General features: G+C 35.4%; 1 protein-coding gene across 13 annotated transcripts in view; it reads right to left on the bottom strand.

The window, feature by feature from the left end:
• NOL4 (nucleolar protein 4) overlaps window positions 1–13,348 on the bottom strand; it is a 244,241-nt gene that overhangs the window by 80,814 nt on the left and 150,079 nt on the right. For 8 of the 13 annotated variants that reach the window (XM_072949037.1, XM_072949038.1, XM_031690326.2 and 5 more), the window contains 2 exons: window positions 2,138–2,317; window positions 1,223–1,414 (listed from right to left, as the gene is read on the bottom strand). In XM_072949037.1, coding sequence (XP_072805138.1) covers window positions 1,223–1,414; window positions 2,138–2,317 — 372 coding nt within the window. The remainder of the gene's footprint in view (window positions 1–1,222; window positions 1,415–2,137; window positions 2,318–13,348) is intronic. The other 5 variants (XM_072949046.1, XM_031690327.2, XM_072949041.1 and 2 more) reach the window with 1 other exon arrangement.

The following is a 13,348-nucleotide window of genomic DNA, read 5'->3' as shown; positions in this document are numbered from 1 at the left end:
TGAGCTTTATGTGTGACACCTTGTATAATTCTCTCCTCTATAAATTAGGAGCTGTTCTCACTTCTGGGGGAGGGACCTGAGCACAAGAAGTTGAAGTAACCTGCCCGGGTCACACAGTTACAAAGTGGTGAAACCATAACTTGGGACCAAGATCCCTGGGGTCCGAGCCTTGCGCTAGTGACCATCTGGGCAGACCCTCTGTATAAGAAACAGTCATTTCTCTTTTGTAGAAAAATTGATACTGGAGGATTTATTACTTGTCATTCATTTCATTTGTATCTGAAGTTATTTCTCATATACGACACACTCTGAAGCCTCTCCTTTATTTATCTACACCAACTCCTGCTCCATCACACCTAATAAATTAGAGGCACTCATGACAAACACTCACAGCCTTGGCTTTTACGGAGCCTTCTCAAAAGTAGAAATGAAACAGTTTCAGAACATTCCTAATACATGTTCACTCACATAAATAAAAATAGAAAGAAATGAAAAAAGTTCTCTGTAAAAACTGCTTCTAGGTGTAACAATCCGATCAAGGTGAGAGAGAAGAAAGTTCAAAAACCATTGATACCTCATTTCCACCCAAAATTAATCTAACACCAGCGTAGTATCATCCATCTATAAAGCCCAGAGGATTATAAAAGCTCATGTTAATTATCCACAAGCACATAAACACACCGAGTGCCCAAAAGCCTTATTTTTCACAGAAGGATTTCATTCCCGATCTTTATTTTCGTGACCTGCTATTTGTTTAACTGTTGGTATGAAAACAGTATTACTTAAAGAGATCCACTCATTTCTTTTTGTTCCAGAGAAATCCATTATCACGTGCCATCTAAAGCAACCACTGGTGTCTCAGTTCAAGACACGACACACCTTAGATCTGCGTCAGTCATGACAGAAAGAAAACACACATGAATGAGACGCTGGGTCTCTCTGGTGTCCACTCACATCCCCCTCATTGCCTACGACACGGCGCCGTGTGGGCCTGCGAGCACTGGTCTCAAGAGGTATTCCTTATTCAATCAACAAAGGGGATAAATACTTCAGGGAGATGAAAAGGAGGGGAAAAAAAAAAACAAACAAGGAAACGAAACCCCCTTGGACCTGACGTTATGGACAAAATTAAAAAGACACTAAGATGGAAAAAAAAATCGTGTCATGGTTTACATGTGGGGTTTTGATGGAATCTAGGGCTGTGTTTTAATTCAGAACTCACCATCTCAAAACCACTTCTTTTCATCCGCCTGCAGGACTTGAGGTAAGTACGTATGCGTTTTCGGGCACGCTCTTGATACTCAGGGAATTGTCGCCTGCATGAGTCAATGATAGCCTGGATCTTTTCTTTGGGCTGCTTAGAGATTGGGACCATTCGGTCCAAGTTTTCATCTACAAACAGCCTGACAAACATCTGTTGGCAAGAGGGAGACAGAGGAGAAGGGTTTGGAGGGCTGCTCTCTGCTGTTCCTAACTTCCTGTCTTGACTACCGATAGGAAAATATTCTTTTCTGGTTTATGCACTGGAGAACTTTGCAATGGAAAGCCAGAAATTTTAAGCAAACACCCTTTAAAGGCTTTCTAAATGGTTGGATTAAAAAACTGAGAGAGAAAGAGAGAGAAAGAGGCAGACAGACAGACAGACAGACAGAAAAGTCTAGACTATCGCGTAGAAAAAAATCGAGAAATAACAGTAGACTGCGACAATTAAGCACCCCATAAAATCCTCTATTAATAATAAATATGACTGTTACATGGCTACACTGCGCAGTCTATAATCTCTGGAAACAATTGACTCTTTTGTCATGCATAATTAGGTAATCCGGGATAGCGAAGGAGGGGTAACGGATGACAGGCAGACTCTTCGGAGGGATAAACTGAGGCTCCCTTCATCCGCAGTGTAAACATGCATACTCACACAACACAACTCCAGTTTTCAGCTCACATTTGGCTTTAAAATTCTAAACAAAACACAGCAATTCTGGTGTTTGATTGGCAAAGAGTGTTTCATGTACTTTTTAAATCCTTCTGCAAATTAAACAAACGTGTCTCTAAAATATCCACGTTTACCAACAAGCGACAACATGAAAGTGGAGTGGTGAAAATTCAGCCACACGGGGAGGGTGGCAGGACTCACATTAAAAGCTTTCAGCCGCTCGGCCTCAACGCCGTCGGTCTCGTTAACTTTCTCAGGGTCCTCGTGGTCGTCGTGGTCGTCTTCATCCTCATCCCCCCTGTTCAGAGACAGGTCCTCGGCCATCCGGTCTACACTCTCATTTTTGCCGGAGTCGTAGCTTGAATAGCTATGCGCAGGGGACTGAAAAGAAAGGGGGAGATCGCTGCTTTGAAATTCCTTGCACAAGCTGAGCCACTTCGCTTTGTTTTTCATTCTACTTGTGTCTCAAAAAAATCTGGTTTCAATGAGTTGATAATGCCAGAGTTGTGGCCCTTTTACTGTAAATGAAAATTAATTAAAATTAAATCAAATTAAAAATTCATTTCCTCAGTCACACCAGTCACATTTCAAGTGCTCAATAGCCACCTAGAACATTTCCATCACTGTAGATTCATTGAATTCAGCTTTTCGAGAGCAATTACTGTTTCCGTTCAATATACATATTCCAAAAAAAAAAAAAAACCCAACCTGTAATCAGTTTTGCAAAAGAATCACTGAATCCCATGTTCTTTGAAATAGAAATGAGCTCAGAACTTAGTCAAACTACACTAGTATCCTTGAAACAGACAAGGAAACTGAGGGGTAGATGATTTGCCCAATAAGAACTATACAAAATATTCGTCCTACAAGTGCTATTTATAAGACAACATGCCTTAAAATCAGTTTATAATTTGTCTATGAGTCTTCAAATGGTATCTGATTTTAGTTTAGGAAAAAAGAACTGGTTTCCTCTTAATCATTGGTCAAGCTTGGTGCTTCGTGATGTGTAAAAGGTGACGAATGCCAACTGAGACAATTTTCACGAACTTTGGTTTCTGTGTCCAAGATCAATGGGTCCTGCTGTGGTGTCTCTTACTTCTTTGTTAGCCCAGCACTTGTTTCATTCAGAATGAGCCCCTGCTTCTGCTTCACCAAGTGGAAGTACTGATCCTGTGGGAACCGGAGGATTTCTACCCTCAGCTTCACCTCTATGAGAAGAAAGCTTGCCCGTAACCAAAATCAAGTTGAATCCAGCAGAGCTAAGCAGAATAAAAACAGTCCTGATAACATCACTGGAGTGTCCAGATTCAACTGTGCCTGAAATGAACCCGTGGACCCTTCGCTGTGTGGGATACGACATCCTCTCCGTCCCCCTTCCCCTTTGTACTTCTGCTTAAATCTGAGGTTTGGTCATTTGCAGCTGAGCCTGGAGTGGTACAGAAATCCATCATTAACAAGGTCAAATTAATGACCCAAATTTCATACATGTTGACTCAGAGACATAGGCGGCCCCAGCTAAATAGTAATATTTCTGTGAATAACACCGGCTATCCTCAAATCTTTCAACAAAATCAAATGCTTTGGAAAGACCTTTAAATGGGAAATTTTAAATCAGCAGTGTTCGAAAATGCCTCTGTGCAATGATAACACATGCGATGCCTGCTTTAAGGACTGTACTAATATAATATTCCTGTAATAAGCAGAATAGGGCTAACAAAAACTAGAGTAGATCACTGACATTAAAGATGAAGTTACAATTTACAGTTCAAATCACCAACAAGATGGGATTACCTAATAAAATACAAGGCAGATATTCCACAGGTTTGAAAAACATATCATATATACTTTTTAAAAGGCAACATGCAATGTTTTTAAAATGTTATGATACACTTATCTGAATGCAAATGTGCTGGGCTAGTTTATTCTTTCTAGACATGACATGAGACACACAAGCCAGCTGTCTGCTACAAACACCACCACTTGGAAATATGGAGTATTACTAATATGGTTACTCAAGGTAAAGAAAAACTCCATCATAGATCTGAGAGTATTCAGGATCTAAATCTAGAGCATGAGCAATGTTTGTTTTTTTTCTTCTACAATATAAACCAAAATTTTTATAACTCTGAATTCTGTTTCTTAGATGGAGTATCATTTCTAGCCTGTCTCACCGTTGAAGATCAAATTAGCTTTTAAGGCCAAACCGATTAAGTTCAATTTCCCCAAAGATTCCCACCTCCACCTCAGTCTACTTCAATCTCTCCCTCTGCTGCAAACTCTTAATATGCACTGGCATTTGACATAGCATTAAACACCACCACTGCCATCTGCTTCTCTTTTCATGTTAACATGCATTTGCCTTCAAGCTAGACCGAAATACGAATCAAACCATAGCCTTCTGCCTTTTTCCTCACAGCATCCAAGGAGGGTTCTCTACAGAGTAGGCATTGAAGACTACAGTTTTCCCTTTTCTACAAGGTATTTGGTCTTAATAAATGGGAGAATGAAGATAAGCCACAGACTGAAAGAAAATATCTGCAAAAGATGCATCTATTAAAGGACAGTTACCCACAAAATATAAAGTTGTATGTAAGTCAACAGTAAGAAGACAAACAGTCTGATTAAAATACGGGCCAGAGACCTTAAGAGACACCTCACCTAAGAAGATACACAGATACACAGATAGCAGACAGGCATATGAAAAGACGCTCCCCAGGACATGTTACTGGGGAAATGCAAATTAAAACAAAAGTGGGGCACCATTATACAGCTATTAAAATGGGTTTATTTCTGGGCTCTCTAATCTGTTCCATTGATCTATGTGTGTTTTTACGCAAATACCGTATTGTTTTGATTACGATAGCCTTGTAAGATAATCGGAAAGCAGGACGTAAGATGCCTCCAGCGTTCCTCTTCTTTCTCAAGATTGCTTTGGTTTTGTGGTTCCATAAATTTTTTAGAATTGTTTTTCTTATTTCTGTGAAAAATTCCATTGGAATTTTGATAGGGATTGCATTGAATCTGTACATCGCTTAGGGTAATATGGACATTTTAACAGTATTAATTCTTCCAGTCCATGAGCACATATCTTTCCATTCATTTGTGTCTTCAACTTCTTTCATCAATGTCTCCTAGTTTTTAGTGCACAAGCATTTCACCTCCTTGGTTAAATTTATTCATGAGTATCTTATTCTTTTTGATACAATTGTAAATGGACTGTTTTCTTAATTTCTCTTTCTGATAGTTCATCATTGATGTGTACAAATGCAATAGATTTCTGTCTGTTGATTGTGTATCTTTCAACTTCACTGAATTCAGTTGTTTTTTAAAATATCAGTTATTGATTACTGAATCTACCAGGAAATCTTAACATCATTAAAAGTGTGATGACCAGATACTGTGTGCTTTCTGATGTGATGCAAAATGAAGCATACAGCATAAATTAAGAAGTAAGCTCATGAAAAAACAAAAAAAAAAGAATTTGAATCTAATCAAACTTTAGTCTAGATATTGTGGTTCTCAAAGTGTTCTAGTCAGATCGGCAGTAAGTGCATCTCTTGGGAACTTAGAAATGTACATTATCGGTCCCCATTCCAGACCACCTGAATCAGACAGTTCGGGGACCCATAATCTGTGTTTTAACATACCTTCCAGGGGATTCTGATGCAGCGCAAGTTTGAGAACCACTAGTCTGAAGCTAATTTCCATTTATAGGAAATAAGGCAGATAAAATAACAACTTAAAAGACATCAGGGAAAGCAGACAGATGAATCTAAAACATGAGACATTGTACAGGACAACTGACTTTGTTTCAGGCAATATGTTATTGACACAGGAAAAAAATGTGACATATTAGAAGAGATTTACAAAGATTTATTAAACTGAAATGTGTTTGCCTTGCTTGTATCATGATTCAAATAAAAACCAATGCAAAAAGCTAATTTTGAGAAAATTGGGAATATCTGACTTACAGATGAGAGTATAAACTGGTAACACTGAATTCTTATTAATTTTGTTAGATGTAACGACCTAACATTTGGTTAATTAAATATTTACGTAAGAAAATGTCCACATTTGTTGGAGGCACATATTGAGGTATGAAGGGATGAAATGATGTGGATACCTAGAATTTGCTTTCAAATATTGCAGGAAAAAAAAGAAAAAAATGAAAAAGTAAAAAACATGGCAAGTCTGGGGAATTGCTATTGAATTTGAATGATGGGTATAGTTCCATGTATTATATTCTCTATTTTTAAATACATTTTAAACTTTCAAAATGAATTTTAAAATGTATATATTTTATAATTAATTTATCTCCTCCACTTTGAATTTTTACAGGACAATCATTTATTCAAGAACATTTAAAGAAGCATTACTTAATACTTAGAGCATTGTTTTAGGCTCATAGGATTGAATAGATACAAGTTTTTTGAGGTCTGAAAATTATAAAATCTGCAGAAAGAGAGTGTATTTGAAAACTTAGAAAAGTGAAGATTTACTTAAAATGAGAAAAATCACAATAAATTATAAAATCCAAAAAGCAAATGCTACAAACCACAGAAAATGCAGAAAAATAATATTTTTAAAAATAAGTAACTCCCTGCCGCAACTCTAAGACTGTTTCTTGCCACATTTCTTGGCTGCATGCTCTGCAAACACTTCTTCACATGACAATGACTTTGTATTATCATATTTTATAGAGAGACTAGAAAAATAATTCAGTCTTTAGCGTATCTGATGGAAATGTGTCTCTTTTTGTTGGCAGTTTAGAAACGTTTCTATGTTCTCCAAATTAAATATTGCTAATATCATGCAAATTGTTACATTGCTTTCAGTTGGGAAAACTCTCAATCAAGTTCCTTTCATATTTGGGCATCTTAAGTTTTCCTGGAAAGTGACTGACGTCTTCATTAAAGTGACATTTATGAGTTTTATGTCTTCTTCATTGATATTAGTATTTTCTGTCAAATCCAATATGAAATTTAAATCTTTTCCCAATGTGTTACTATAATTCATTTCTCTTCATTAACTGTGTTTTTCTTCCTTCCAAAGAAATAACTGCCCTTAGTAAGACCTGACAATTTTTATTATAAGTCATTTCCTTCTCAGTATCAAAATGTCTATTGAATTCACTTCTTATTTATTTTTTTTCATGTTCCATTAATATTTTGTCTGAGTTTTCTATTTATTAAATAAATATAAGACAACACAATGATACAGCTTTCATATATTTCAAATTAAGAGTCTGTAACTTCTCACTTGTATTATTCAAAACCCAAAATATCTTTCCACATGGCAACTGAAATGCCACATTCCACTGTGTGATGGGTGCACAAGATACCTCTGTATTGTTACTCAAAGGTGCATGTGACTTTGCAATTATGCATTTGTATAACCACAGATTGCTATTTGGTTTTTTTTTACTTATTAGTTTACCATTGTATACATGCCTTCCCAAGATTGAGATTAATTCTTCTTAAACATTTTGGATAAAGAAGTCATATTTGACATTTCATCTGGACATTTGCCAAGTGTTTGTCCAAGAAGAGATCAAATTAAAAATTACTTTGAAGATTCTCTCGGAATTTCAGTTACTTGAAAACCACTTCATTTCATAATCTCTGAAAGCAAATCTCTCTCACTGAGTAATTTTAAAACGATAGCTACTTTTTGGCACTTCAAAATGATATGAAACATTTTTTTAAGCTGGTTCTTTCAAGGTACAGTTTGGCTTGCACGGTGGTTCTCTCATTTTGGCCTGCATCAGAATAACCCAAAGGATCTATTAAAATACACAGTGTTGGATCCCCTTCAGTAGGTCTGCAGTGGGGCCCAAGAATTTTGATTTCTAACAAGTGCCCAGATGACATAGATGCTACTGGTCTTCATCCACTGGAGATGCTGTAAACAAAGATACCATAGACTGGTGACTTAAACCAAAACATTCATTTCTCACAGTTCTGGAGGATGGGAAGTCCAAGATCAAGCTACCATAAGACTTGATGTTTGGTGAGGACCTGCTTCTTGGTTCATAGGTTACAAAATTTGTCAGCATGAAATAACTTTTATGATGGCTAACTGTTTAATGTGTAATCCAAGCAGAATTATTAAAAATTTTTAAAAATAAATGTAACTAAGATCAGAGATCACGCTGTTAAACTAAATAATAGATCTTCATGAACTATCTAAATCCTTAAGGTAATAAATACATTGAAACATGAAATGCTAAGCATAAGTTTACCTGCTTTTGGCTTTTAAATTTTTACAGAGAGACAAAAGATAATTGGGTCTACTAATAAAATGTCTTTGTCATATTAAAAATTGTAATATAAAAACATTTCTCTACAAACTAAATTTTTATATTTTTACGTATTAGCCCATTTGTTAACCTACCGTGTAATGCTAATATATAACAGTCAGTTCACCATTGCCTACTACCTAGTTTTCACTAGAAAGTAAAGATTACTAATAGTAAAAAGTTTATTGTGCACACACCAGAAAGGCAGTTCCTGAGCTGGGAACTCACAGACCACAGCACGGAATGCGTGAGGCTCAGGGCTACACTGTTACAAAGCAGCTTATATACTGAGAAGGCAGTGACTGTTCATTCTTCACAGTCATTGGCTGTAATATTAGAATTTTAAAAAATAATAATGGATCGGTTATGGAATTGGTTAACGGTTACCTCATTTCAGCTATGGGGAACAGTTTGTTTTGCTTGTGATGTTCAGAGACATAAGCAAGAAATGACCCAGGTCAAGTTAATCATGCAAAACAACCTAAACTGAACTTTGCTTGTACGACTAACATGATTTTATCTTCTCAGGGAATTTTCAAGGTTGGTTTCTATTTGTAGGGTTTTTTTTTTAATATTAATGAGATAGTGTGCATTGCTTTTTTTTTATAATTAATCTTTGAAATCTGGCACCTGTTTTACACTTACAGCACCTCCCAGACTAGTCATATATCAAGTGTTCAATAGCTACGTATTCTATGTTTGCATACATTACAAAATGATCACCAAACAGCACTAACTACAGAGGAACTATTTTCAAAAGACATAGAATCCTAGGCAGATTACATTAAAGATAAAGAAAAACCTTTTATAATCTGTTAGTAAAAGCAGACCAATAATCTTAGAATTTTTGTGCTTTTTAATAGAGAGAAAAATTAAATTCTACTCTTGTATCAGTGCATTTCTGAGCTCATTTTTAAAAATCCTTCCAATTTATTCAATATTAGCCAGCGTTGACCTCACACATTAAATTTCCTTTCCACAAATCTTTTGCAACTTTCTATATCCATGTAGCTTTTATTTAGCCTTTTTTTTTTTGCTTTCTTATTCTAGAACAATCATTTACTTAGGAAAAAATTACTCTTTCTCCCTTACTAAAACAACAACAACAAAGACAAAAAAATCCCCAAACAAAATAAAACCCCAAAATCGAAAACCAATCAACCAAAAAAAAGTCCCTCACACCTTTCCTTATCCAAAATCACATTGTTTTCCTAACTTCCTTTTTATATATAGTTGTTTTCTTTCACTCTTATTATTGCTAGTAGTTTTATTTCAGATATTGATCATATGTTTTAATTATGAGTACCACTTTTAGATGGTGAGGCAGAAGTAGAAACCCTTTAAAGTTATCCTTCTTGTTCTAAACATAAAACTTTTTATTCTGCTGAATACAATTTGATTTATTAATGGTAGGAAGTCATCTATAAGAAGCAGTGTTTTGACAATAGAGGCAATGAAATCATATTGAGAGATTCAACATTAAGCAGACCACAAATTATCCTAGACGTTAACACAACACATATTCTCAAGCAGAAAAGAAGAGAAATGTTGGTCAGACTACACAAAATCTGATGGCACAGGGGTGGGAAGGAGAGGATAAGCCATCATTCTAAAATGGGGCCAGAACAACTGATTGGCATGACTGTCTCCTGGACACACACCTAGTGTGCCAACAGGTTACTGTGAAACAAAATGCTCCAACTTCCTGCAGATTCCATTTAGAAATAGAAGCTGTAAGTCAAAAGCAATCCATTTTATTTGAAGTTACTACATACTTCTGTGTGAAACAATTGCTCCTGAGAGAATCTGATACATATTTTAGCCAATTTGTCAAGGCTTTTATTTTCATTATACAAATGATGAAAGAAATCTGTTCTAGGAATGACATTTCAGGTTATTTTCAACCCCAAGCATCCATGATTAGACCACTTTTAAGAGGAAGGATGCAATGAAGTGTATGTTCTTAAAGCTTCTAGAGATAGATGTCAGGGATAGTGACTTTATCTTTCACTGCGAAGTGAGAATATGATGATAGTAAAACAGTTGAGAAATCTCTTGACCCAGTAAGTAAAAATGTGAATCGCTGATTTAACCCTTCTTTCAAATTTTCAAATACAACTTTTAAGTTACTAACTTATCACACTGAAGGGGAAATACTCAAACAGCAAAGATTCTTCTTCCAGTATCTCAGTTTAGCACCACAATTAAAGTAATAAAAGGTAAATGGAGGTATCAGATCTCAGAACATCCTCGTTGAGTAACAATTAGATTTTGTTCAAGTACTTTAAAAAAGATGAAAAATATTATGTATACTATACATGTATCTTCCCCTGAACCCTAATTTGGCTGTAATATTATCTCATATGTTTTTATAAGAACATGTTTTTCTTCTCTGAGTTAAAATTCAGTTGAAAGTGAGCCTTGGAAGTGAACTGAACTCCCAATCATGAATTCCATCACTAACAATTCAAACAATTGTAACACTGTAGTGGTTGTGAGGCACTATTACAGTTTTTATTTACAAGGGAATGGAGTTTTATAAATATTTTCACAATATTTGGTAATAATTTCACCATGCTAGGCTTCAGACAATTAAAAAAAATTCATGTTTGACAGAATTGCCAAGTCTGGTATCTATTATTAGAATCCTTTTAACTTGCATATTAAGTATTTAATCTTGTTTCATTTGTCTTATTTTTAAAATGTCTGCTAGTAAATGACAGTGATGTCATCGTCAGTAATAGTGATGATAACAAAAACCACGTGTGGCTGGTGGCTGCATATTGGACAGCTTATTAATGACCTTGACTTTGAGAGAAATGAGTCTCTGTCTAGGCCAGAAGCTCTAAATAAGATATGATTCTGTCAGAAATCTTAGCACTGAGGACAAATTTCATTTGAATTCTTTATAAGGGTGTGTCTGTTGTGTTGTCTGAGGATGAATAAACCTGAAATGTGAACAACTGATAAATAACACTCTCATGTATTATTTTCCATGGGCTTCTTGCCATCTCATTCTACTTATTTTACATCCAAAAGGGAATGTGGTGTTGATTTTGTTTTTAATTTTGTCCCAGAGACCTAAGAGCAAACATGTTACAGCGTCTGTTCGAGTCCCAAGTCTCACTTTTCAGATTTTGCATTTATCATCTGGATGTTCATGGGCATTACATGTTGTTGCTCTGCAGTCAGCCACTTCCCACACCCCTCCCTTCAGAAGTAAATATCAAAGGAAAACAGTCCCATGATTCTGTAAGATCTGACAATTACATATATAATTGACAAATATATATACATGTATATATTTGGATTTGGAAAACAGCCAAGTCTGCTGCTGTGAACAGATCTAATATTTTGTGGAGAGTTTTTCCATCATTTTCATCAGGAATATTGGCCTATACTGTTTTTTGTTGTTGTTGTTGTTGGTAGTATCCTTATTTGGTTTTGATATCAGAGAAACACTAGTCTCATGAAATGAGTTAGGAGTGTTCCCTCCTCTCAGTTTTTGGGAAGAATTTGAGAAGGATTTGTGTTCATTTTTCTTTACCTGTTTGGTAGAATTCACTGGGGAAAACCATCTGGTCTTGAGATTTTCTGTTTTGGGAGATTTTTGATTAGTGGTTCAATCTCCTTATTCATTATTAGTCTGTTAAGGTTTTCTTTTGCTTTATGTTTCAGTCTTGGTAGGTGGTAAATAGGTGGTATGTTTCTAAGAATTTATCCATTTCTTCTGTTGTCTAATTTGCTGACATATAATCGTTCACAGAAGTCTCTCATGATCCTTTGTATTTCTGTGTTACAAGTTGTAATGTCTCCTCTTTCATTTCTGATTTTATTTGGCTCTTCTCTCTGTTCTTCTTAGACTAGCTAAAGTTTTGTCAATCTTGTTTATCCTTTTAAAAACCCAGCTCAGTTCCATTGATCTTTTCTATTCTTTTCATGGTCTCTATTTCATTTATTTCTGCTCTGATCTGTTACTTACTTTCTTCTCCTAACTTTGCAAATCATGTATCTAATATGGGGTTAATATGCCAAACATATAAAGAACTCACACAACGGCAAAAAACAAAAAAACAAATAAATCCAATTAACCAATGGGATCTGAACATTTTTGCAAAGAAGAAATATAGGTAGCCACCAGGTGCATTATAGCTGCTCAACATCACTAATTATCGGGGAAATGCACAAACCACAATGAACCTCATACCCATTAAAATGGCTATGATCAAAAAGACAAGTGATAAATGCTGGTGACAGTGTGGAGAAAAGAGAATGCTGGTACACTATTGGTGGGAATGTGAATTGGTGTGCAACCATTACAGAAAACACGATGTAGGGTCCTCAAAAAACTAAAAATAGAACTACCATATGATTCAACAATTCCACTTCTGGGTATTTATCTGAAGGAAACTAAAACACTAACTCAGGATATATGTGCCCTCATGCTCACTGCAGTATTATTTACAACGGCCAAGATATGGAAGCAACCTTGGTGTCCACCAGTGGGTGAATAAATTTTTAAAATGTGGTATATATTTTAAATGGATGGTTATTCAGCCATAAAAAAGAAGGAAATATTACCATTTGGGACAATATGAATGGACCCTGAGGACATTATGCTAAATGAAATAAGCCACATAGACAAATAGGGAAGAAAAATACCACATGGGATCACTTGCATTTGAATACTAATAAAAAAAATCAAACATGATAGATACAGAGAATTAGGTTGGTGATTTCCAGAGGCGGAGGGTAGGAGGTAGGTGAAATGGATGAAGGTGGTCAAAAGATGCAAGATTCCAGTTATAAAATAAATACATCCTTGGATGTAATATACAGCATGGTGACTATTTTTAATAATAACCATCTTGCATATTTGAAAGTTAAGGGAGTAGCTCTTAAGTTCTCATCACACACAAAAATGTGTAACCATGTGTTGTGATGGACGTTAACTACAACTATTGTGATGATCATTTTGCAATATGTACAAAATATTGAATTATTATGTTGTACATCTAAAACTAATATAATGTTATTTGCAAATTATATCTCAAAAATTTAAAAAAAACTTGAATTGTACACATTAAGTTGGTGACTTTTATGCTATATAAACT

This window comes from Vicugna pacos, chromosome 24, assembly GCF_048564905.1.
Source record: "Vicugna pacos chromosome 24, VicPac4, whole genome shotgun sequence".
Lineage (NCBI taxonomy): Eukaryota > Metazoa > Chordata > Mammalia > Artiodactyla > Camelidae > Vicugna > Vicugna pacos.
This window is presented reverse-complemented; position numbering and strand designations above follow the sequence as displayed.